The sequence below is a fragment of the Psilocybe cubensis genome, chromosome 12, assembly GCF_017499595.1.
Source record: "Psilocybe cubensis strain MGC-MH-2018 chromosome 12, whole genome shotgun sequence".
Taxonomy (NCBI): Eukaryota; Fungi; Basidiomycota; class Agaricomycetes; order Agaricales; family Agrocybaceae; genus Psilocybe; species Psilocybe cubensis.
In genome coordinates this window covers 2,092,423-2,117,885 of record NC_063010.1, presented here as the reverse complement: position 1 = coordinate 2,117,885, position 25,463 = coordinate 2,092,423, and the positions used below count along the sequence as shown (strand labels likewise).

General features: G+C 46.0%; 7 protein-coding genes and 2 non-coding genes across 9 annotated transcripts; 7 read left to right on the top strand and 2 right to left on the bottom strand.

Moving 5' to 3' along the window:
* Window positions 1–25: 25 nt before the first annotated feature.
* JR316_0012612 (Sacsin) lies at window positions 26–8,624 on the top strand (the record flags this gene model as incomplete). The annotated part of the gene is made up of 13 exons (XM_047898235.1): window positions 26–157; window positions 208–374; window positions 434–476; window positions 528–1,306; window positions 1,353–1,788; window positions 1,844–3,780; window positions 3,838–4,510; window positions 4,558–4,667; window positions 4,719–4,794; window positions 4,850–7,543; window positions 7,616–8,240; window positions 8,301–8,462; window positions 8,527–8,624. The coding sequence occupies 13 exons, from the start codon at window positions 26–28 to the stop codon at window positions 8,622–8,624; spliced, it is 7,932 nt and encodes a 2,643-aa protein (XP_047743124.1).
* A 382-nt stretch (window positions 8,625–9,006) lies between these two features.
* Window positions 9,007–10,070, top strand: JR316_0012611 (putative proteasome subunit beta type-7; the record flags this gene model as incomplete). The annotated part of the gene is made up of 6 exons (XM_047898234.1): window positions 9,007–9,039; window positions 9,098–9,192; window positions 9,246–9,322; window positions 9,375–9,651; window positions 9,703–9,904; window positions 9,957–10,070. The coding sequence occupies 6 exons, from the start codon at window positions 9,007–9,009 to the stop codon at window positions 10,068–10,070; spliced, it is 798 nt and encodes a 265-aa protein (XP_047743123.1).
* A 298-nt stretch (window positions 10,071–10,368) lies between these two features.
* Window positions 10,369–10,896, bottom strand: JR316_0012610 (uncharacterized protein; the record flags this gene model as incomplete). Its single annotated transcript, XM_047898233.1, has 1 exon — window positions 10,369–10,896. The coding sequence occupies one exon, from the start codon at window positions 10,894–10,896 to the stop codon at window positions 10,369–10,371; it is 528 nt and encodes a 175-aa protein (XP_047743122.1).
* A 517-nt stretch (window positions 10,897–11,413) lies between these two features.
* Window positions 11,414–11,532, bottom strand: JR316_0012609. The gene has a single exon. It is a non-coding gene; the product is annotated as a tRNA-Leu (tRNA).
* An 841-nt stretch (window positions 11,533–12,373) lies between these two features.
* On the top strand, window positions 12,374–15,061 carry JR316_0012608 (uncharacterized protein; the record flags this gene model as incomplete). Its single annotated transcript, XM_047898232.1, has 7 exons — window positions 12,374–12,500; window positions 12,556–12,897; window positions 12,954–13,444; window positions 13,498–13,570; window positions 13,879–14,076; window positions 14,131–14,472; window positions 14,523–15,061. The coding sequence occupies 7 exons, from the start codon at window positions 12,374–12,376 to the stop codon at window positions 15,059–15,061; spliced, it is 2,112 nt and encodes a 703-aa protein (XP_047743121.1).
* A 236-nt stretch (window positions 15,062–15,297) lies between these two features.
* Window positions 15,298–15,392, top strand: JR316_0012607. The gene has a single exon. It is a non-coding gene; the product is annotated as a tRNA-Gly (tRNA).
* A 377-nt stretch (window positions 15,393–15,769) lies between these two features.
* Window positions 15,770–17,242, top strand: JR316_0012606 (DUF21 domain-containing protein; the record flags this gene model as incomplete). The annotated part of the gene is made up of 7 exons (XM_047898231.1): window positions 15,770–16,062; window positions 16,120–16,293; window positions 16,581–16,677; window positions 16,731–16,776; window positions 16,894–16,946; window positions 17,013–17,123; window positions 17,210–17,242. The coding sequence occupies 7 exons, from the start codon at window positions 15,770–15,772 to the stop codon at window positions 17,240–17,242; spliced, it is 807 nt and encodes a 268-aa protein (XP_047743120.1).
* Window positions 17,243–18,119: 877 nt separating this feature from the next.
* Window positions 18,120–21,496, top strand: JR316_0012605 (DUF21 domain-containing protein; the record flags this gene model as incomplete). The annotated part of the gene is made up of 7 exons (XM_047898230.1): window positions 18,120–18,267; window positions 18,996–19,114; window positions 19,169–19,421; window positions 19,473–19,609; window positions 19,662–20,114; window positions 20,171–20,237; window positions 20,289–21,496. The coding sequence occupies 7 exons, from the start codon at window positions 18,120–18,122 to the stop codon at window positions 21,494–21,496; spliced, it is 2,385 nt and encodes a 794-aa protein (XP_047743119.1).
* Window positions 21,497–23,007: 1,511 nt separating this feature from the next.
* Window positions 23,008–25,199, top strand: JR316_0012604 (Cytochrome P450 monooxygenase COX2; the record flags this gene model as incomplete). Its single annotated transcript, XM_047898229.1, has 12 exons — window positions 23,008–23,203; window positions 23,253–23,382; window positions 23,443–23,631; window positions 23,703–23,967; window positions 24,027–24,144; window positions 24,207–24,220; window positions 24,263–24,524; window positions 24,583–24,607; window positions 24,661–24,783; window positions 24,843–24,876; window positions 24,945–25,057; window positions 25,124–25,199. The coding sequence occupies 12 exons, from the start codon at window positions 23,008–23,010 to the stop codon at window positions 25,197–25,199; spliced, it is 1,545 nt and encodes a 514-aa protein (XP_047743118.1).
* Between the last annotated feature and the right edge of the window lie 264 nt (window positions 25,200–25,463).

The window sequence follows — 25,463 nt, the reverse complement described above, 5'->3', positions numbered from 1 at the left end:
GCTGGCTTTGACTCCCACCTTCAAGATGAGCCAAGGGTTTGGGCAAACAGCGACGCCTGTTAGCGTCATACGGGGTATAATTCAGCGATATCCATACTCTCTAGGCCAGATTTCAGAGATAAAGCAGAACTCAGAGGATGCAGGGGCGTCGGAACAGGTGCGTACCCGTTAGCTCCGTGACATGCCAACTCCTTCATCTACCTGAAGGTTTTCGTTCTCGACCACCGACAACATCCAACAAAATCGTTGTTTCACCCAGGACTGGCATCAACCCAGGGACCAGCGCTGTTAGCGTACAACGATGCCGAGTTCAACGATAGCGACTGGCATGCTTTGCAGTATGCCCATGAATCATCTAAAGTAGATGATATATCGTGCGTTTTAGTCATTGTTCACTTCTGGGCCATTCCGCTTAACAAACATGCAACCCCAGTAAAATTGGCAAATTTGGTGTCGGATTCCGATCCCTGTTCAATGTATGCCTGATACCTTTATCAGCGTATCAACGTTCTGAACTTTGTGTATAGATTACGGACTGTCCTCAAATCATCTCCGGAAATTACATAGCAATGTTTGACCCTTTATCGACGTTTACTGGGTCGCCAGGATTTAAAGAAAATCTTTCGTCCATGATTACACATTATCCGGATCAATTGGCGCCCTTCCTCTTCTTTATACACGAGGGGCGTAGAGACTTCAAGGGGACTGTCATTCGTTGCCCGCTGAGGACTGAACCCAGCAAAATCAGTTCGAAAGTTGTGCAGCCCGAAGAGCTTGCTTCAGAAATTTTTTCCAAGTATATCGACAGAGAGCTCGCAATATCCCTTCTTTTCCTCCGGCACTTACGTTCGGTAAAATTCCATCAAGTTGAAGAGACAGGGATGCACAAACGTTTAGCAACCCTCTCGGTGTCAGCGTCACACGTCAATCATGGGTTGGAATGGGAAACATATCTTTTTACGACTACGATTAAACGTGACTCGGACCCTTTGGTCAAAACCGAACAATGGCGCATTCTCCAATGCTCGTTCTCAAAGGATGAAGCCATCAAGCTCCTTTCACAGACCTTTCCAGGAGATGCCACTGAGATCCTAAGAAACAACAAGCTAACGCCAAACATTGGCATTGCATTCCCTTTGGATGCGAAGTCCAGCACGGGGACATCGGGTCAGCTTTTCATGCATCTGCCTTTACCGATATCCACAGGGTTCCCCGTGCATATTCATGGATTGTTTGCTATCGAGGAATCGCGACAGCACCTTGTCAACCCACAGACAGCAGGTATCGTACATGGAAGTGATCGGCAGTAAGCACCTTTCTCTAACACGTTGTGTTAATCTAACTTGTCAAAGTCTCACCATCTTGTGGAATCGCTTGTTGTTCGACCATTATATCCCACAGGCATGGAAGATACTAATCGAAATTCTTATTGAAAAGGACAACGTTCCAAAGGTCTTTGATACTTGGCCACCCCCTCAGGGATCTCCTACCAGTGGCGAGGGTGTCTACTGGAATTTGATGCCTCAGCGCGTCTTCGCTGCAATAACCTCTTCCCTTTCGCATGCCTGGCCACTATATCAGCACAGCCAATCACCTTCGTTGAGCATCGAGTACAAAACACTCGATGTTGTTATATCCGCGGAACCAAAAACACCACTAGCATTGCTGGATGCCCTCACCGCTATGGGGCTACAATTTACCTGCCCGCCTCGATATATTCATGGCTTGATTAAGAGCTCGGGCGGGTTCAGGTTCTTATCCCCTGAGGAAGCCCACAAATCACTACTCGTGAGTTGTTTATATTAAATGTCCGATTTTTTTTTATCAAATTTTGTCAAAATAGGAGAGAGATACAATACGGATTGCTTCAAAAGGTGACAAGAAAATAGTTATCGAATATCTACTTTCCAGTGGGAATGTGCAAAACCTTATTGGTCTGCCCATCATCCCCGTCGTCGATGATCGTACAGTGTCCCTATCTGCTAAGGGCATCCCTGGAATAAGGTCTTACACTATGTTAAGTGAAGTCGAGTACAATGTCTTCGGGGCATGTGATGATGAGGCTATTCCTTTGCATTTCCTTCCTGTGAAAGCAGCGGAGAGTCTCCGAACTTTGGGACCGATGCATCTCAATGTTGAAACACTTTCTATACCCCGCATCGTTGAATATCTCTCGATCTACCCGAACAAGCTTGGACTAGACTTATCCCTCCTCCGCACCGACCCTCGAGCTATCAAGTGGCTTTCGGCGTTTTGGTTTTGGACCAGCACTTACGACCAGAAAGAAGAGCTGTTGAAAAGTGTCCGCGATCTCTACCTCTTGCCATCTACACAAGGCCTACGGAAGGTAATGACGCCTTTATTCAAATCGCTTGGGGAACATCCAAAAATAGTTCGACATCTATCTTTGGTTGGCATACCTTTCCTCGACGCAGACGTTAGCCACGTTTCTCAGAACATCATTGAATCTCATCAACTGGTTCGAAAAATCTCAGACATTCATGCCCTTCTGGAATCCTTGCCTCAACCATCCCCTGGTGCTCGTGGGCCTACGTTTTCCGCGGATACGTGCACTACCATTCTAAGGCACGTGGTCGGGAATGCCGCAGGGTGCGTCATGCGAAATGGCCCTTTCACTATGGAGCACATTGGCCGATTGAAGGGCATGCCAATTTTTCCTATTGCCACCTTCCCACCTTTGAACTCTGCAGGTATTGTTGTTACCTGGGATCAAATACCACATGAAGTATCTTTGAGAGCAGTCGACAATCCGCCTTTCTTGCCAATAGTAGAAGGGGTAGCATTTATTCAGCTTGACACAAGTATTTCAAATCTTTTGGACTATCTTGAGCCGGATACGTCGAAACGATTGTCAGTTATTGACGTCCTTTCTTTGACGATCAAACACTTTACTTCTCAGCCGGACCATGTGAAGGTGGCCACCTTGTCCTACCTCAATCGATATCGTAACCATGTTCCCCCCATAGTTTTTCAAACATTACGCGACATCAAGTTTGTCACTGTGATGGACGGCTCGCAGCAGAAAGCCGTCGATGTGGTGGACCCGAAATCAAAATTACACGCGCTTTACGTATCCAGTCCGTCATTCCAAGCGCGTGCGGTCTCAGACTCAGAGAAGAAGATCGTCAGTCTGTTGCAAGATTTGCGCATGCTGCGCTCGGCCTTAACCACAGAAATAGTACAGGAACGTATCGAGCATATTTCTAGTTCATTATCCCCAGGTGCCATCGAAGTCTCGAGGGCGTTGCTGAATCTCATTATCAGCTCCCGCTTTGATTGCTCGGGACTTCGACTTAATCCCAAACAAAAATGGCTACCAACCGATAAAGGATTGCGCGGTTATGCAGAATGCAGGGATGGGAATCTAACCAATCCTAATCTCTTTGATCGAGTTTTGGATACCATGGACTCGTTCAAAATTCCATCGTCGTTGATTCACGCTCTAGGATGGGACGCCCCCCTTTCAAGAGAGGTTCTAATCAACCAGCTCGAACGAGTCCTAACGGAGGAAGATGGCAACTTTATGAAAGTTCATGATATCGTCAAAGAGCTCAGCACTCGCTCCTGCAACCCAACAGACTTTGCTGAGTTGAAAAGGGTAACTTCCGGGCGAAAGTGGGTACCAACCACTGATAGTCATCTTGTGGAAACGCAAAACGCCGTATTTGTTGTCTCCATTCCAGAATCGGGCTTCTATCAAGTGCTTTCTCTGGACAAAAAGATGCGAGAATTTTTGGAGCTGATGGGCTGCCAGGAAAGGTACATGTTCCTTTAAAACCTTCCAAAAAATTTAAATTAAAATGTGGTTTCCCGTAGTCCCACTACCGAAGCCATTATCGCTAATCTAAAGGCCCTTCGAGAAGAGCCCCCCTCTTTGCATAACCTCAGCATGTCTCTTAACATGCTACGATCATTGAAATCTGACTTCACGGACGCTGAGCGTGCTCAAATCCTCGTCCCTGACGCTTCATGCCAGTTACTCCCGATTGAGGAACTTTATTTCAATGACATTGGTAGTCATGCCAATCTTGTGTCCTCTGGTGATGACCGCATTGCTCATGAACTTTTGGAGGAGCCATTAGCGAGGAAACTGGGATTGAATCGGTTAGGTTTGAAATACGTCGACTTCAGTGATTCATACGTCGACATGGGTCAACATCTAGTCACTACTGTGCGCAACAATCTAGAGCAGTATAAAGATAAACAGTTTGCCACAGAATTCCTCGCAAACGCAGTTGACGCTGGTGCTACTCAATTCTCACTGCTTGTCAATTATTACCACCCCATTCTAGATGAGAACATCCGGGCACTCTCAGATTCGATGATTCCGTTTTGTACCTCACCTACTTTGGTGGTGTATAACAACTCAGTATTCACAGATTCTGATTTTATTGGTATCCGGCGAACAGGGATCGGAGGCAAGGAAGGGAAGGGAGATACAATAGGTCAATTTGGACTTGGGGCACTTACGATGTTCCATTTCACCGAGGTACGTATTTTACAGTAATCCCTGTATACTATTTCACAATATTTCAGATGGCCATCGTTGTATCAAACTCGAGTGTATTGTTTTTGAACCCTTCGAAAGAACACCTACCTATCCGTGATCAGGCATCATTAATGCTACCTCTCAAGCGTGTTCGGGAGTAAGGGTCATTTTATGTACTTTTTATTCAGCATGATGACCGTAAGCACAGGTATTATCCCAGTCATCTTGCTTGCGTGGATGGTTTATTCGGTTTCGGAATCGCGAACGAAGGATCATTCCAAGGGGTATGTCTCTTTTCCGTATGTAATAGTGAGGAATCATTCTAAATTCAGATTGTAGACCATATTTATCCTTCCCCTTCGTAATAGTCGACACTTGAAAGGAATTGAAACCAAGGCCATATCTCAACGCACTTACACAGCCGAGGATATCAACCACATCCTACAAGACTTTAGACGCTCAGCAATTGATGGCTGCTCGGCAAGCGAGTGTTTACTTTTTACCGGAATTGATACTATCACCAAGCTCAACCGCAACGCTATGGGGGATTTAGAAGAGTCATGGTCTGTTTCTGCCCATCGTAGCGAGGAAGAAGTTGAACCGGATACTGGATTCTCCTGCGCCCAAGTTAACATCACTGACAGTGAGGGCAGTACTTCAACTTGGCAAACCGTCAAGACGTCTGTGGCAAAGTCAAGTATACCCCATGATATCCTCACACCCATCTTATCTACAAGTAGACCAAGACTGCCTGCTTTGGCAGGTCTTGCAGTTTTAAGAAACGCAACTTCTCATAGTCCACAGCCTCACAGGTTTTTTTCGACTCTACCTCTAAGTCTTCAAACATCACTCCCAGCGCATGTAATGGCTTCTTTTCTATTATCCCCCGATAGGCGAAGCATACGGCTTGATGTACTAGAGAATAAGTTCAACACATGGCTTCTCTCTAACGTCATCCCACCATTGTACCTCTGCTTACTTCAAAAATTGCTTCTATCACACGACACCAATAAATCTTGGTGGCCAGGACTGCCTCGTCATCAAACGGAGGACCCATATTCTCGATTAATTATCGACTCCTTTTACTCAAATCATCTTAAAGAGTCTCATCGACAAGTGTTACGCAGCGCATATGATCCAGAAATACGGCTTACACCTCAGGAAGCTGTTCTTTCTGGGGAAGAACCGGCCAGCGTTGAGAGGTTGTTATCCTTACTTCGCCCAGCTACAGTTGCAAAACCTTCAAAAAGTATATTTCAATTGATGAAGAAATCAAGTCTTTCCGTTGTATCTCCGGAATTTGTGAAAGCTGAAATCGTACGAGCCGCGTCTTCTGGGATCCTCTCCCCCAGTCTCTCCCGTTTCCAAGATATTGAAGAAATCATTGCGTATTTTCTTGGCGACCAAATGGATGGAGTGGCAAATATGCATGGTGCTCCTATACTTCCTCTTGAAAGCGGCACCCTCGGCACTCTACAAAGTCGCAGTAATGCTTCGTTCAATTTCTATGCATGGATGCCGAAAACGCCATCCACGCACCACAATTTCCCTCAACAGTACTTTGTTCATCCACAACTTAAAAGGAAGCTAAAAGAAGTATTATTGAAGATTGACGTTAATGTCGCTATTCTTAATACTGAGTCACTCAGCATGTTTATTTCGGCCAAATTCCCTTTGCCACTATCATTTCCCTTCGAGGCTTCCCCAGAGCTCTCAGATTGGATCGGCGACTTCTGGGAAACTTGGGACGAGTACAACCACCTCGGTCTTGTCACAGATGACATATCCAACCTTCCTCTGGTACCACTTGTTCGCAATAATTGGTTCGCTTCTTTATCGAGCTGTAAAGACGTGTCGACTTTGCTGGTGGATGGTAATACCGAGCAGTACGAACTCATACGGATGTTTCTTGCCCGCCTGGGTTTAAACATCGTCCGAGTATCAGATAATGGCATTCCCCCCTCTCTAATGGACATATTCCGCAACGACGGCTATCCGATGTTCAACCTCGAAAATGTATTGAAGGCTCTTCCAGGACCTTTACAAAGTAACATAACGGAGATCGTATTAGATATGCCTCCCGACGTGCAAGACGCTTTTGCGAACTGGGTTCGTCGTAGTATCGACCATGAATTACCTCCAGAGCTCCAACCAGTAGCGCAGAGACTCCCGCTGTGGATTGGCGCCCGTTCTGGATCAGCAGAGGAACTGTGCACAGCTTCAGATGTTTATATGTTACCAGAGGGTCTTCCCTTGACTATTGCAGGACCTTTTATGAGAGTATATGTGGCTGAATATGGCGCCCTTCGTTTCTTGAACGGCCCTCGTATTGACTACGACCAGCTCAGGGAGATGTTAATCCTTCCTGATATTTTATCACCTCAGGACCTGCAGTCTTACCGACAACTTCTGGAAACATGGCTACCTCGATTGGTCCCTTCTTATAGCACTGTCATCCCAGTTCCGAACTGCAACTCTATAACTCGAGATTCAAACGTATTGTACGCCAGAGAACCTCTGTTTGAGGCGGTATTTGGTCTTCATTCAGATCGTTTTATACACCCTGAATTTCAGCAACTCGATCAGGCACTGCAGAAATATGGTCTTAAATCTGAGAGCAGCCTCAACTTTGAAAGCTTTCTTGAATGTGCAGAGGTTCTCGACGCTATGAGCGAAGAGGATGAGGAGGATAAAGCAAACAGAGCTTCTATTCTTTTCGAAGCGTACGGAGAAATCCTGCCTATGCGTGTCCCAGCAAACAGGGAAGATCTTTGGCATGATCTAGATGAATATGCGTTTATTCCGAGAGACATGTCCGCTCGTCGCCTGCTTCCTAACGAGGACACCCGACTCCCTGGTTTGAATCTCCCGTCAAATGTGACCGCACTGGGGCGAGTTGTAACTCCATCTGATCTTGTAAGAAAAGAGTACGAGTCTGTAGCGTGGAGCCAAAGGGCAAGCTTTGCCAATCAACCTCACCAGAGAGTTATTATGGCGTACCCCAAACTGGGCCAACCGAGCGTCACAGAAGTTGTAAGTCCCGGCTTTTCACACCTAAGGTGAATAGCTGACGAAAATATACATGCTCTTGATATATAAACTCAGATAGCACACATTCATTTTCTAACTCGTTTGGAGAACTTGTCGTCCTCACAGCGCCGCATCGTTATACATGATGTGAAGGAGTCATACCGGTTTCTCAACGAACAAGTGATAACAGCGGGTCAATCTGTCATCCCACCTGACACCCAACACCAGCATATATTCCTCAATGTAAATGACCAAGATTTAGACGAATGGATATGGGACTGCGCTGAGCAGCTGGTATTTGAAAAGCAAGATATTGATGCTCACATTCGGCATGTTCGTAGATTTCTCCTTCCGTATGAAGAACTGCTACGCGCCGCAGGGGCGGTGGATGTTTTCCATCCACAATATCCGTCGAGTCAGACACCCGCCAGCTCTAGCTCCAAGTTGGAACTGCTTCGCGCGGGGTTCCAAAAATTAAGAGAGGATAGCAAGCTGTTTGATGTCGTATTCGTCATTGGAGATCTTAGTGATCCCAGCGCGGAACGTTTAGTAGGCCACAGAAGCTTTTTGGCTGTTTGCAGCGAATACTTCAACGATCGCTTCTGCGGAGGATTCAAGGAAGCTAAGGCTGCATCCTCTGAAGAACCAATTCTGTGTGACGTTTCGGATTATTCCGCAGACTGTGTTCGTGCGGTTCTAGGTATGTCTTTAAATTATAGTCACCATTTAGATACATTTATGTCTAATTAATAATGAGTAGACTACATCTACAAGGGAACCCACCCAGACGTTGAAAGTCTTCCGATTGAACATGTTCTAGATATCATGCAGCTGTCGAGCTATTGGACACTTGCCGAGTTATTTGAGGATATTCAAAGAGAGATAACGAACAAGGTTCTTAAACCGCAGCTTATTGAGCAAGGTTTGTGCTTCAAGCAATTACATTACAGTCTTGCCGTTGACCAACTAATGTTTTATAAAAATAGTCAAATTAGCGGCATTGAAAGCGGATGCAGAGAATCTCTACCGAAGTTGCCAGGAGTACGAAGACAGAAATGCAACCTTGATGCACAAGGCAACCTGAAATAAGCTCGATATACCTACTATTTTTCTTCTTGTATCAGAGTTATCGCATTTCTTGCATAAATACTGTTTTTGACTACACAAGTTATGCCACTGGAAGAAAAAATTCGAGAAGACTTCTCCCAGTTAAATATCGTTCCATTTTACATTTACTGTAGTTATTTGCCATTACGCACCGTGAACTCCGGGAATCTTGGGATTTGACTTGGGAGGTGGTTGGAGGTGGTTCAACTGATAAGATTAGATCGAGTCAGCGATCTGTGCGTGACTCTGTTACGTCAGCTACTGGGAGTACGCGTCCTGCTTGCGCGTTCTCCTGGATTCTGTATTGACCTCTTCAACGACTTCACAATCCTTTCATCTCAAATCCGTAATTCTATCCCATGGATCACTTTCCAACAAACTGGGGTCGACCTGTAAGTATCCATACAAGTCATAATGGAGTCAAACTCTCACAAGTAATGATTCGTTCAGCGTAACGATGCCATTGACGCGTATGGAACATATCCTATCCACTCGCGGCCAAAAAACGACCAAGATGCATTTTCGGCGGGTGTACAGCGAACACAGTATGACTTCTGACACTGTTTCAACTCGCTTTCATGACCAAAAAACGTTTAAGGCAGCCAATCGTAACGGGAACGAGTGTTTTGGCTATCAAGTATAAAGATGGTATCATGATGGCAGCAGACAACCTTGGTGCGTCTGTGAGTTGTATTGGGTCAAAAAGATGCTGACCCATGTGATATAGCGTCGTACGGATCCCTGGCCCGTTTCAAGGACGTGCGACGTCTTCACCCTGTTGGAGATCACACTGTCATCGGTGCTGGAGGGGACATGTCCGATTTCCAATACCTGCAAACCATTCTCGACGAACTCACCATCTCCGAATTTACCGCTCAAGATGGTCATAGCCTTGGACCTGCAGAAATCCATGAATACCTCGCCCAAGTGATGTACGCCCGACGATCAAAGATGAACCCGCTGTGGAATTCAATCCTCGTGGGAGGCGTCAAGGATGGAAAGAAGTGCGTTACTTCACTATATAATACATTTCTGTTCTGACTCTTTCTCAATAGATTCCTTTCTTATGTTGACCTTTTGGGCACCACCTATTCCGCTTCCACACTCGCAACCGGTTACGGTGGTCATATCGCCCAACCTTTACTCCGTGAAGCTGTTGAAGGACGCGAGGATACTTTGACGGAGGAGCAAGCTCTTGCTATCATCGAGAACAGCATGAGGGTTCTCTTCTACCGCGACGCTCGTAGCTTGAACAAGGTGTGCTTCTTTCAGTTCCAATCTGCGACTCAATTCTCATGCTTTTTTTCAGTATCAAGTGGCCACCATTACGGCCGCAGGAGTCTCTATCTCGGAATCAAAGCATCTTGAGACTTCTTGGTCGTTTGCCGAAGGTATCAGAGGATATGGAGCTCAGACACAGTGATAATCATGCAACTGTTGTAAAATATCGCCAGACTTTTGAAAGATTATGTTTTCTAGTTTTCAAATAGTCCGTGCAGGCTAGTCTCCGAATGTGACCCTTATTGTCTGATTGTCTGTTGTTCTCCTTTCCTTGGTACTAGTTATGTTCATCCAGTCTATTGCAACTCATTTTTATCCCTTCTTGTGAGTTGCAATATTCTGCGCGCGATTCCAAATCAATAACGAGCGTTGAATGTAGGCTCCAAACAATCTGTAGAATCCTAATACACCTCTTCAAACACCAACACTATTGCAGCCTGTTAGACCCAAAGCGGCTCGCCAGCCTGGGATCGCTGGCGCCTACGCGCAAGCATCCTTCCGCCCAGTGCACCAAACCCTTTCAACAACAATGCCACGCCCTCAATAATCACCCCACACGAATACAGCGCTATTCCTATGAACGCTATGGGTGTGATAATGATCGTCACCGCACCGCGGCGCATGTTATCCAGTGCACCGCGATCTTCTGGCTCCGTTCGCAGGGCATCAGGGAGGGCGAACCGCCCGGTAGTGGGCCAGAAGCGGAAGCGGCTGTGGGCTCCTGCTTGCCCCCTTTCTTCGTCTACGTCGGGTGCGAGGTGGATGGGCCCTTCGCCTGTGCGTGGTGAGTATTCAGGTGAACCAAATAGTCTCGGTGATATTTGAGGAGGAGTGGCTGGTATTGGTGGTTGGCTGTCGGTTTCGTATTTACGGTCTTGTTGGTGCTGACCGGAGGTTTGAGGCTCGACGGTGGCTCCTGTGTTGATTCTATCCTCAGGTGCTAGTGAGGGCGGTGGAAACACAGACATAACTAAAGTTGAGGGACCTGGGAAGCATGAGGCCAAACCAATCAGTGTCCCGTTTTTCAATTTTCTTGCAAAAGGCATCGTACAGAAGTTTTTAGCTCAGAAACTGGGAAAGATTAAGAGAGGCGTTTTCCAGTCCTAATAGATTAGCTGCGCTTTTATAGTATCACTGCCAGATAATCACTGATTTTTTGTCCACAGGCTAGTCCTTAGATACCCGACTCTTCCTGCGGATGCGCAGCTATTCGACGTTATTTCACTGGCATCACCAAGAAATATCTGCTTCCTGTCTCTAAGCTATGATGCTTACAGCCATGAAATGTTATATTCGGGCGTCACGACTGATCAATCCACACAAAAGAAGGATAGGCGCGCAGCACAAACAATGAGTAAATGAGCCTCATGTTGCGCAGCAATTCAAATTACTGGCAAATAAAAGATGTCTGAAAACCCAGTCTGCTTATGGATTAAAACGACCGATATAACACTGAAAACAAGTGATGAAAATGTGAAAAAGATATGATGAGAGTGGGATTCGAACCCACGCCCCGAAAGACCAGATTACGCAGAAGCTGCGAGGACATCAAATGTCCTGGTCGTACCTTAGTCTGGCGCCTTAGACCGCTCGGCCATCTCACCCATGTCAATCGTGCGAACTTAACGTTACATATCCTACTTGCAAATAATGCCTGACACTGTTAGAGTTTTTGGAGATCTTCTGGTGATGCAGTGCTGGTTTTTGCTCGACTCGTTTGAAAGTTTATGCTTCAAATGTTTTGGCTTCTAGTGTATCTCATGAAATCAACAGCATCAACAAGTCTGCTGCGGCCGAAGCGCCCTAACTATCCAAGCAGATAATCATCGACTTGGCAACTCCGAGATGAAGCTGGCGAGGTGTCATAATTGCTGCAGAACTTCTTCTATACGGGGTATATACATGCGTCGAGGTTGTGCATAGACTTTTTGCTAAATTCGTTCCATAAAAACACAGCTCACTCTCTGAGTGCACTATTAATAACTAGCCATAGCACCCGGCTTTCAGATAATTCCGTGCGTTGACGGGACCTCACACCACAAAACGACTGGCTTTTATCCGGGATTGTAATACAAGATATGATTGGTGACTTCTGTTGCTGAGAAGGTTTTAAACTTACCTTTATAGAGTAAGATAACAGCGATCAGCCCTTTTGCTGCATTCTAACCACCGAACAGTTCCATGTTTTTGAAACGCCATATGTTATTCAAATAAGAACGCATTGTTTTCCGTAATATATACCTTTACATGCACGGGTGCGTAAGCGATGGTGTTGTTCAATGCTTCCGACGTGAATATTAATCATACAATCCAGGGTTGACGTTGATGATCAACAAGAGCCTTTGAAAAGAAGCAGAGCAAATCAAGGTTTCTTACCCACCTACCGATCACCTGAGGCGTATAAAAACAGCACTCTCTGGTGATTGATTTAACTTCAAGAAGACGATGAGTTTAGCATATACGACGCGTGTAGCCGATGGAGTCGACTTTGCATACCGCGATTCTGGAGCACCTCCAAACAAACAAGATTACTGCACCTGCATCATAATTCACGGACACACGTTCCACAGCGGTGAGTATCTCATATCCATTTCCACGAAGAGCGCTAATAGTCATTTTACAAACAGCTGTATTCCTTCCTATGATAGAAGCTGCACATTCAGTTGGCTATCGCGTTATAGCACCAAACCGACGCCTTTATCCAGGATCTACAACATACACAAAGCAAGAGGTAGAAGCTTTGGAATCGGGGACACCAGACGAGATAGAGAGGGCCTGGACTCAGCAAGGAGGATATTTGTTGTCGTTTGTGGATAACATGATACAGGAACACGATCTCAATGAAGTCATTCTTATTGGGTGGTCAATGGGTTCAGGATTCCTAAGCGCAACGGTGTGTTCTATGCCGACATTCGCTGCAGATGCAAAAGCTCGACTTCGTCGCCACGTCAAGGGATTGATTTGGTGGGGTACGCACTATTTGCAATAATAATAATAGGAATATTTCTACTAATTCCAAGTTTAGATCCACCTTCACAAATTCACGGGATTCGAGATCCTCCCTCTGGAGGATGGCTACCACTTCTCGATCAGAACCTTCCGCCAGAGCTTCGAGGGAAAGTATTCGCGGAATGGGTGATGCAGTATTTCCCCCATGCCAACCTCAAAGAGAAGGACTGCAGCAATTTGATCTACAAGAACACAACACAGACAAAGCCTGCGACATACAGCAATTTTTCCTTTGAGGAAGTTCTTGGCAAAATAGACATTACGGCTGGGCAAAGAGGCGATAATACTGTCTCTGGTTCCTCGGATTTTGTCCCTGGACGAATTTTATTTGAGCGGACTTTCTTGGACAAGGAAACGAGAAAGGAGTGGGGGGACATACAGTTCAGTGTTCTATACGGAGAAGAATCCCCTTGGAATGTTGTGTGGGCGGTGTGGGAGATTGAAAGGCTGACTGAAAAGGCCGAATTGCCCGTTTATTTCAAAAGCATTGCTGGAGCCAATCATTTTGTAAGGTTTTGGCAAATATCTTCATGCCGTTTAATCTCATGCGCAATTTACAGACTATGCAGGATAACGTTGCTGGGACATACGATGCTTTCATACAGTGTATACAAGCAAGCATGGACAAGGGTCGTGTATGACGTATATTTCTGGTCAATTTAGATACTATGGAGATGCCTAAAAGAACAATATTTCGAGGAGGATCCGACCATGACACTGCTCTTAGTAACACGAATATGTGCCTTGCAGCTGATCAAATTTTCCTTTCGTTATCGCGTTGCAAAGCTAAATAGCCCCCTAAATTGTGTTGACACTGTATACAATTTAGACCCTTTCTCGGAAGATATTTATGCGAGTATGGCGCAGCATCAGCATTGACATTGACGTAAATAACAGCCGGCAACCAAAAATCGTCGACATGCCTTTGAAAACCTTATAAGATAAGGAGTCAGTAGTGCAGCTAAGCCGTTTGTTTCTTCAGCTTCTGTTCTTTGGATATTGTGCATCTTCAATGAGTTCTATGTATACAACACGTATAGCCGACGGTGTCGAGTTTGCGTACCGTGATTCAGGAGCGCCTGCGAGCAAGACCAACTACATTACCATCATCGCCATCCATGGCCACACATTTCACAGCGGTGAGCTTGATTTTGGCCAAAATGCATGTGTAATTCATGTACAAACTTGAGTAGCGATCTTTCTTCCAATGGTCGAAGCGGCATCGTCACTCGGATGCCGGTTTATCGCGCCGGACCGTCGCCTTTATCCGGGCTCGACTCCATATACTATCGAGGAGACACAAGCGTTTAAGTCGGACTCGCCTGCAGATGTTGTGGGAGCGTATTTAAAGCAGGGAGAGTATTTGCTCTCATTTGTGGACAAAATGATACAACAACACGACCTGAAAGAGGTCATCGTCACTGGATGGTCAATGGGAGCAGCGTTTCTGAGCGCAATGGTTTGTTCCATGTCGACATTTCCTGTGGACGCAAAGGCGCGACTGGTTCGTCATATTAAAGGGTTAATTTGGTGGGGTACGTATTATCGGAATTGGAAATGCAAAGCTGGCTCATAAGACGTTTAGATCTGCCCGCGCAGAACCATGGACTTCCAGACCCACCATCCGGAGGATGGGTATTACTTCACGACGAGGAGATACCGCTGGAGCAGCGAGGTCAGGCATTCGTGGGATGGGTAACACAATACTTCCCTCATCCCGACTTGCACAAGCGGGATTGTACCAGGCTGATATATCAAAATACCACTCAACTGAAGCCCGCGACATACAGCGATTTCTCAGTGGAGCAATTGCTCAGTAAAATCGACGTTACAGGTGGGCCAAGTGGGGACGATGCTCTAACAGGTGGTCCGGCCTTCCAACCTGGCAGAATTTTATTTGATCGTACGTTCTTAAATGAGGAGACCAGGCGGGAGTGGGGGAACACATTATTTAGTGTCCTCTATGGAGAAGAAACCCCTTGGCCTATTGTTTGGGCCGGGTGGGAGATAGAAGCGATCACTGAAAAGGCGGGAGTGCCTGTCATAGTGAAGAGCATGGCTGGAGCTAATCATTTTGTAAGTTTTTGGCAATGGCATGTACCATCCAAACTTATCCACAATTGACAGCCTATGCAAGACAACATCGATGGGACCTACAATGCATTGTTGTCATGTGTGTAGACTTGTAAAGGCAATTTGCTTCCGGAATAATGATCGAACTGCTGCCAAGAGGAGTACCTTGGCTTGTCGTATCATGCCTATTTTACGAAAAATTTCCGAATTAAGCGCTTTAAGAACCCGCCAAGGGAACTCCATACCACATGGGCGAAGATTTAGTGTATAGAAACGTGTACCGTAACACATCGGTGGTGAAGTGGTTATCATGCTTGCCTTCCAGTTGGGATGTTCAATCCTGTCTCAGCAAGCGGCAGGGGTTCGATTCCCCTCCGATGTATTTTGTACTTTGTATATATTTTAGCTTGGTCATTCAACGTTAGAGCGATGAGCGCCTACTACATTGCAAACTCTACCATTTGGGTCCCGTACTATATCCGCATAGCTAATTCCTTTGGAGCACGCCGATTTGGGAAGTTCCAATCGAGGATCTCAACCAACTGGTTCTATAATGATCCCCTACCAGATCACTGTACATACTGGAGTTCTTTTCTTCTCTCGAGGGCGTGTAGAACATGTTGTGCTATGTCTGTTTTCCGCGTGTGGCACGGCAATGACTGTGGGACAATTTCTATTTGTCAGCACAAGTGGATACGTATATGGGTTAGAGAAGTCCTGGGGCAGTGCCACTTGTCACCTCTTTCCCCACCAACGTGAATGGTTCCTGTTCCCATCTCTGCGCGCAATTCCCATTCTTCCCGACTTGTATATATTCTATTCTCACTTGCAGCACAACATGCGCCACGTTTCTTTCATCGCTCCAGTGGCGAGCTCAGCAATGCTGTGCTCGCCAAGCGCGAGAAGTTCGACCCGCACCAAACCAAAGATATTGTCTTTGTCGTCCTCATCCCTATCCTTGTTTTGTTGTCGGGTTTGTTTGCCGGTTTGACATTGGGCTATATGAGTCTTGATGAGACTCAGCTCAACGTACTCAGTATTAGCGGAACCCCGTACGTGTCACATCCGCTCTACACCCCTTTCCGGGAACTGACGGTATTGCACTCTAGTGAGCAGCGAAAGTATGCCAACAAGATTATGCCAATACGCAAAAATGGGCACCTCCTTCTCGTTACTCTGCTATTGGCCAACATGATTGTCAACGAGTCTCTGCCTGTTATTGCAGACCCTGTCCTTGGGGGTGGAGTGCAGAGTGTCGTCGTATCCACCGTGTTGATCGTCATGTGAGTTTCTTGCTTGTTGGACACAACGTCTGCCATTGTCGCCATTGTCCCCGTCGGTGGAACGGCTAGGAGAAGAGAGGATCAAAATTTGATTCTACGCCGATAATCTCTGGACGCTAAACCAAAGTTACACTTTCTATTCCCTCTTAATGTGTAGTTAATGACGTCACGCGACTACCTCATGGTCGATCCGTCTTGGCCTGCCCGTCCCCATGAGATGCTTGGGTTGAGGCTTTTATGCCATCAAGCCCATTTAATTACTAAAATACTTATGATATGTGATTTAGATTCGCGGAAATCATTCCTCAGTCTCTCTTCACCCGCCATGGCTTATATTTGGGTGCCAAAATGGCAGGTTTTACTAGATACTTGATCTATGCAATGGTAACGTATATTGTCTCTTTGACTTGGCCCGTTTCGCTGAAATTATTACACAGACCATTATTGCTTGGCCAGTTGCGAAATTGCTCATTCAGCGCAAGAGTGGGCAAAATACAGTATTAATGTCAATGCATACGCTCCAGGTCCTATTGACACCGACTTGAGTAAGTAAAGGATTTATATATCAAGGGATTGTTTCCTGACATTGGACTTCTTTAGCTAGAGAGGCTGCAACTTTTGCAGAGATAAATCCTGACTATAACAAAGATGTTGTAAGATTTGAAATTTGTCTATGCCTCGGTGCATTATACGTGCTCATTTACTAATAATGTTTCTAGCCTGCCTCCGCCTCTGCCACTGCGGTTGGATTTATAGGAACGCCAGAAGATGTTGCAGGAGTGGTCTCTTACCTCGTTTCGGATCGAGCGCGGTTTATGACTGGACAAGTTGTAAGTGCTAAATCCTTTCAGCGCTTTGTTCTTTCATAAATTTCTGACTATTCTCCACCATTCTCTCAATCAACCGGATTGTATAGCTTACAATTGACGGTGGTGTCATTTTCCGTTGATGTAAAGTCTGAAATGAACACTTATGCATGAGAACCGACGAATCCCGGTGCAAGTGTAGCTATTCTGATGGCAAAGAGAGATGTTGTGGCGTCGGTGGATAGCATCTTCCAGACCTAAAATTAATCCCAAGATTGCTCAGTGCTCACGTTCCTCAAATATCTTTGGCATTCAGCTTCGAGAACATCTGCACAGACACATGAGAACTCCTCGAGATAAGACATATAACATTTCAGAATCCAAGTTACCAAGCTACTTCTCACCCCACCGATTCTTCAACCTAACCAGCTACGGTGCATAGCATGTCCACCTCTCAAATACACTTGATGATAGGCAAACCTATTTCCCGGCTCTCCATTCGAACTGCACGTCAGCTTGGAAAACTCGATGGCAAGTGCCGACCAAATTCGTTCCAAAGTACACATACTGCGGCTGCATATTCTACACTTCGAAATTTGCCAAGCCTTCATCGAGTGGCAGTGGTGACTGGTGCGGGGAAAGGAATAGGGAGGGCAGTCGCACTTCAACTTGCACACGATGGGTACGACATTGCTGTCAATGACATACACTCCATGGCGTCGTCAGTAAACGAGCTATGTAAAACGATCCGAGAGGAGATGGGGAGGAAGGCTGTCGCTCTCACAGGTGATGTATCGTTAGATATAGACGTGAGGCGTGTCGTGGATGGTGCTGTGGATGTACTTGGAAGCGTTGATGTTGTAAGTCGACGATCCAATGGATTCCTCAATTTGGTATCAAGCTTAAAACCTATACCTAGATGGTCGCAAACGCTGGGATAGCTGTTTACAAATCAATACTCGACAGTACGTTCTCCAGCATATTTTTGCTTCCCTCTCATAGATTTCCGAAACGATTTGAATGGCAGCCACCACAAATGATTGGGAAAACGTATTGGGTGTCAACGGTCGCGGAACATTTCTGTGCTACAAATATGCTGCAGAGCAAATGATAAAGCAAAAAAGAGGAGGGAGGATCATCGGCGCGTCCTCTCTGGCGGGAAAGCAAGGTGATCATATTAATTTGTGTCCTTATATGGGCTTCGGTATCACTTAACGTAATATAACCCCTCAGGACTACCCAATTCTTGCTCTTACTCCGCGAGCAAGTTTGCTGTCACCTCTCTGACTCAAACTGGGGCTCGAGAATGGGCAAAGTATGGCATCACAGTCAATGCCTATGCTCCCGGGCCAATCGAAACTGATATGAGTAGGTCACTGGAAATTTTAGTTAGCGACCAAACGGCTAAGTTGGATATTGTTCTTCAATGTAGTGAGAAAGGCATTGAGAGAATTAGTCCCAAATCAAACCGGGGAAATTGTCAGGCATTGAACCAGATGATTTATGCTTATGCGCAATCTGACACATCTTTGATGACAGCCAGGAATCGCAACAGCTCTAGGATTTAATGGAACTCCGGAAGACATCGGAGGATTACCACTCACACCCCCTGGGGGATTGACTGACGGTGGAAATTGGTTCTTCTTTTTCTCTAGGCGTACCCTTCTTCGCACATTATTCTGCAAGTAAATTTGCTGTGAGCTCATTGACACAAACTGCAGGTGTGTTTATGTTCGAATTTTTTTCTAATGAAGACGCTCTGATAACTGGAACTGGACATTGTCTCTGTTGAACTTGTACTCGGGCCCCATCACGGCATCATCTACCGCCGAGCAGGTCAGTAAACTTTCGTTTTCATAAAAGATAGATTGGTATTGAATAGGTTTCGTTATGAAGAGCTTAAAGAGCTTATTGCCATGCATTCGTCTCACGCAACGCACGGCGGAGACCTTAAGACCGACACCGTCACGATCATTGGCGCCACGCTAGACCTTCAAGAAAAGGTGGTCAAGCAAGTGAGTAGCGGTTGAAATGAGCAATAGGAGGTCTATTGAATGCTTTCATTACAGGCCATGACCCCCATCAAGGATGTATTCATGCTGTCGATTGACTCAAAGCTCGATTACGCATTATTGAAGAAGATATGCCAAACGGGCCACAGTCGTGTACCCGTTTATGAAGAAGTTGACGTGCCCGTATCGGTGGTTGCTGGCGCCGATGAAATCGAGGACGATAGCCACAAACCAGGGCAGAGAACTCTGAAGGTCAAGAAAATCATCGGCATTCTACTTGTCAAACAATGTGTATTGCTTGACCCTAAAGGTACGATTCAAAGTACGCACTGTCGTCGGTGGTCATTAATCGACATTTCAGAGGCTACTCCCTTGCGCAAGATACCGTTGAACAAGGTCCCTTTTGTTCCGAACAACGAACCTTTGTTAGGCATCCTGGATAAATTCCAAGAAGGACGAAGCCACATGGCCATTGTCAGTCGGTTCAGCGTTGAGAAAGTAAGGCATTTATTAATCAATGTTACTTTCAAAGTAATTGATTATTGTACAGGCTGCTTCAGTAAAGAAAGCCGTAAAACGTGGCCTCACTCAGCGCCTGCGAGAGCGAGTCGGGATGGGAGATACGGATTCTGACACGGAAAGTGAAGATGAGAAGAACGTCACTCGCCCTACGAAGCTGGGAGGCCGTCGCAAACTAATGCAAGGACTCAAGCGCAAGAGCTCGGACGAAAGCACTCAAGACGGAGACACGCCTGACGCTATGTATAAACACCAATACGACATCGAGAAAGCCACGTCAAAGGATTCAGAAACGAGCGATAAACCAAAGGGCACGGAAGTTAAGGGTAACGACAAAGAGAAGGAGGGAGGTCGCAAAAGCGAAGAGGCTCGTAGGACGATCACTGGCTTCCAATTACCTAGTCTCGGTGGTATGACCAATATGTCGTCAATGGAACAGAGTATGCCTGCCGATGCTGTCCTGGCAAAGGAAGGCGCTGCGGAGGTGTGTCAACATTAACGTTAGGGTAACACTGGGCTCATGGATTTTTTTGTTTGTAGTTTTTGCAAGGATTCGATCCTGCTGTTATGCCTCTCGGAATTATAACACTTGAAGACGTGCTCGAAGGTATGTTTGCATAGTTGTTCGGACAGGTCTTGGCTGACGAGGATCTCGCAGAGCTTATTGGAGAGGAGATTTATGACGAATTTGATACTCAAGGTGCTCACGGAGACCCATATGAAGTTCCTCCCCAGGTCGTCATTCAAACTGAAGCCGAACACGGACTCCCAAGTTCTACCCATGGCGCAGAAGCAGCTCGGACACATGCACATCAGAAAGGTCCCTCGACTTTGACCGCACAGATCCCTACAGCTTTGAAAGGTTTAGGGTTTTTTAGAACCAGGAGTGCTCCGCCTGTCCCCCGTGAGGAGCGTGATGCTCCCGAGCGAAGTACTGACGCGACGGAGGGCGCAACACCTGTCAAATCGGTCCGGATTGGAGAAGTGGCCCATGTTGATCTTAACTCTGGCGCTAGGGAACCGATGCACAATACGGCTACCCCTATTCAGATGCCGAAGCCAATTAGGAGTCCAGGTCGTAGTCCCCCGTCTGTCATACTTGAGCAACACAGCAGCGTATCGTCTTCAGACTCTGGTGTTTTAACATCGTTGAAGCCTACTTCGCCTGATAGCACTTTGAACTCACCATCAACGGAAGCCACCACTGCACCTAGTGGTCATGTAAATCTTGGTGCTGCAGCGCCTGCTGCTGTGACACAACCATCTTTCCCTTTGCCACTCAGTGTTAGTGCGAGTACAAGCGTTGGCCCTAATCTTTCCACTGCGCATAAGATCGATAAAGTTCCTTCGAGAAGCACGTCGCCTGCACCGCTCGAGGCGATTCTGCTGGATCGCAAGCGCAGGTTGGCTCAGGCGGCTCATGGACAGGCACAGACTTCAGCTGTTGGTACACCCGTTGGGAGTATCGCGCCAAGCCCGGTGCCTTCGCTGGGAGGTGGCGGTTTGAGAGTCGCGGACGCCCTTGCTGCATCGGCCCCTGGGTCTGCGACGACGTCCCCACTTGTGACGCCGGTTCCGTCTATGATGGGTACGGCGGCTGTCAGTGGAAGCGCTTCACATGCTGGTAACGTTTCTGGTGCAGGCGTGCATGCGGGTAGTACTACCACTCCGGGTTTGCGTGTCGCTGTCCCTACGACGAGTAAGGGCACTAGGTTTAAGAGTAGTCCGTTGGGTGGGGTGGAAAGGGCTGGTGTGGTCATTGCGGAGCAGTTGAAAGCAGCGTATAGCAGCGCTAGCAGGGACGGAGAAACGGATGTCGATTCGAGCGCCGGGAAGAATGTCACGACTGATGAAGGGAAGATGTAGGGCCGTGTCGTACCTGAAGCAGACCCTTTGAGTTGGTAAGATTAATGGGGCGGAAATGGTGTTTCTTGGCTGTGTACACTGACACTGAATTGGATACTCCTATGCCTACTCACTAGTTGCTTGTTGTTTTCGACGTTACTTTGTACTATGTTTGCGCTCTGCCTTGATTTTGAATGTTGTTGTACTATTCGAATGTTCGTTGTGGCTCTATATTGTCCTGTGCTTTGTCCTATGCGCTCTATGACAATTTCATATCTTGTTCGGATACGCCACTGGTTATGCCTCATAACCCGATGACTGTCTCTTTAATCATAGTGTTCTAATTACGCTAGCACCCTGATCATGAGTTGTGTACTATTCAATTTCACGGAAAGCGCTCACTGTGGATGTCATGAAATAATAGTGATATGCACCAACTGTTTGGAGTGCGAGTTTGCATGTAAAAATGGATAGCATTCACTATAATATAGTACTCCAATGGTACGCATCTTCATTTTCGCAATTGTATATATTGTTACTATAGAGTCAATACTATCATGACTTGTTAGTGCATTATGACTTGTCAACTGGATTTGATAGCCATCTGCGATTGAACTGCAGTATTTGATTAAACGACACCGAAGTACGTATCATGGACAGGAGCATTGTACTAACGTTGGGCTCCTTACGTTTCGAGTTGTTGAACGATCAGTCGACAACTGTCGATGGCCATCTGCCAGTGCCGGCCCCATCACAGATATTCTTTGAACACTTTCGCCAAGTTTCATGGACTGTAACTTTTCTTCATAGTTCTCATTCTCTTATCGAATCTTTGTATCTTCATCTTATACAGAAATTCGGATATTCAACCGTAGGCCCGATGCCAATGTGGTCTGGACGTTCGCCTTTTGCTGAGCTCAAGCAATCGTCGAGTTCTGTGTGAGCCAACGAGACTTGGCGCTGCCTTGGATCGTGGCATTTTCTTCGGACACCTTGACATCTTGTGAGATCATTGAACAGTTGTCTTCGGGGATCGTCATGGTTCATGTGGCGGGAAGAAGCAAGTCCTAGGCAAGCCGTCAGCAACAGGGTTAAAAATTGCAGAATTTTGCACAAATCCGTAACGAAATTACTTCTTTGTGGCAAATTATTATGAATTAAACCCAAATATTCAAAATTTGCCCAATAACAAGTGAAGGATGGGCTTTGTATGAATAAGCTATTGCTCTTGACGTTACCTATCATAATGTGGCAGGTGGATACCTGTAAACTGCTTCCAAGCGGAAGGAATGATTTTCAGGTATGTAGCTCCGGCGCTTCTATCTTTCGCACCCTTTCACAGCGTTTCAATTCGCCGTCCATTCACAAGGGTACTGGTCGTAAAGCCCTACCAGATCCTAAATACTCCACGCTCGCTTGACGCTTCGGTAGATGGGTGATCTTTACACTGACATATATATAGCGAGAAAGATAACGATGAAAAGTTGGAAACCTAATCTTCAAGCGCTTCGAGAGTGATTTTGCGATAGCAAATGTCCATCTCAACCTCTTTCGTCTACGCCGCGTTGGCGCTATGGGTGGTCAAAAGACTTGTAGACCATGCCTCTAATAGGAAACGGGCGCCATACCCTCCTGGTCCCAAGCCTTTGCCCCTGATCGGAAATATGCTGGACTTTCCTTCAAGTAGTCTAGCGCAGGAATATGTGGAGTGGGGGAAGAAGTACAAAAGTACGTTTCTCATGTAATTAAAAAACGTGTTCTAATCAAACTGCTACAGGTGACATTCTTCATGCAGAAGCTTTGGGGAATCATGTAGTCATTCTTAACAGTCGCGAAGATGCGATTGCCCTGCTCGAGCAACACGCCAAATTGTACTCTGACAGACCACAGATGCCCATTTTTCCACTGTGAGCCTGGCATCTAATGTCGCCAAATCCCCCAAGTTCTGATTTATATTTTTTCAACAGAATGGGATGGGAATTTAATGTTGCCTTGCTGCCTTACGGAGATGAATGGAGACAACACCGGAGGGTCTGCCAGCAGAATTTCAATCCTCAAACCGCTCGAAAATACGAGTCGCTTCAGATGGAGAAAGTGCGCGGATTCCTTCAGTCCCTTATTGAGACGCCCGAACAATTTGACGCCCATAACAAAGTGTAAGCTAATCCTAAATTGGACCACACCCCGAGAATAATTGATCATGCTAATGTATGCCCCTTTTTCCTAGGCTTTCGGTGTCACTGACGATGAACATGATGTATGGATATGATATCAAGTCCATTCATGACCGAGTTATAGAAGTAGCAGAAGCCGGAAATGTCATTGGCTCCCGCTTAATGGCCCCTGGCGGAAGCCTCATTAATATATTTCCCATCCTTCGGCACATTCCTCCATGGGTCCCTGGTGCTACGTCTCACAAAGAAGCAAAGGAAGTCAAAGATCTCACCGCAGAAATGATGAGAATTCCTACAGAGTTTGTGAAGAAGAGCCTGGTGAGATACTCTCTCTCTACGAATTGGCTAGCAAAGAACCATGTTGACATGAAACTCAGGCTGAAGGAACTGCGACTTCGTCCCTAGTGACAGACTTCTATGAAAAGAAATACTCTGTCGGTGCGACAGAACAAGAAGAAGACATTATCAAGAATATCGCGTACACAGTATATGGTGGTACGTAAGACGGTTGATGTTAACGGAAATCCTAGCCTCATATGCCATTTTGTACATACTAGCCGCTTCAGATACGGTTTGTCAAACATCTCAGAACACAAATTCTTGACGCTTACAGTGCCTCAAAAAGACAATTTCCTCATCTGGGACGTTCTTCTGCCAAATGGCTCTCCATCCCGAGATTCAAAGGAAGGCCCAAGAAGAACTTGACCGCGTGGTAGGTTCAAAACGTCTTCCGACGTTGGACGACCGCAAGTCATTGCCCTATCTCGAAGCCATATACCGAGAGTTATTACGGTTTAAGCCGCCATTGCCCTTGGCCGTTCCTCACTCGCTTTCTGCAGAGGATCATCATTACAAAGGTTATTTTATTCCAAAAGGTGCGCTATATTCTCGGTATTCGAATTATAACTCGCCCATCTGACAGTTTTTGCCTAGGTACCCTCGTGTACCCGAACATATGGTAAGGATTCCTTAAATGCTTTAGGAATCATTGTTAATCTAGAACTTCAAAAGGGCCATGACACATGACGAGAACGTGTATCCAGACCCGTTTTCGTTCAAGCCTGAGCGATTCTTTGACTCGAATGGGAAACTAAACGATGACGATAGAGTACTTGCATACGGGTTTGGACGCAGGTGAGCCACTATTGTAGACTCTTATGATTCCATGTATGCTCATGATTTCGACACTGAAGGATTTGTGTTGGAAAATCTATTGCGAGTAGCACGGTAAGTCTTGATTGATTATTTTCTCTCGTTGAACTCTATTTATCAGTTTACTGAAATTTATGACACAGCTATGGCTTCAAATAGCATCAGTGCTCGCATGCTTTAACATTGAGAAGGCCAAAGATAAACTTGGTAATGAGATAGAGGTTGATACGTCCTACGAGGAGAGCGGATTACTCATGTAAGTCATTATATATGACTCAACAACTTCCGTGAATATTACTAAAGAAATTTGGGTTTTCTCCAGGCGTAAACGTGAATTCGAGTGCTCTTTCATTCCGCGGTCTTTCGCCATCAAGAAATTAATTCTTGAGGCAGCTTAGTAGAGGCAACTAAGAGTTTTGATTCTGGGTGTACTGAAATTACTATAACCACATTCTTTGTCCTACCGAAATATTCAATCGCGTTTAATTTTCTTAGTGGGAATTTGAAGTACAAAGACAAAGATCGGATAGGGGCTAAATAGGGGCCTACTACGTCATGCGACTTTTTCCGATCAAGAAGGGAGGATCAACTTTCGTGGTTGTACCTCTACAGTTTTGTTTCGTTTCAACGAACTTCATTGGATTGGATGCTTCTTTCCATCA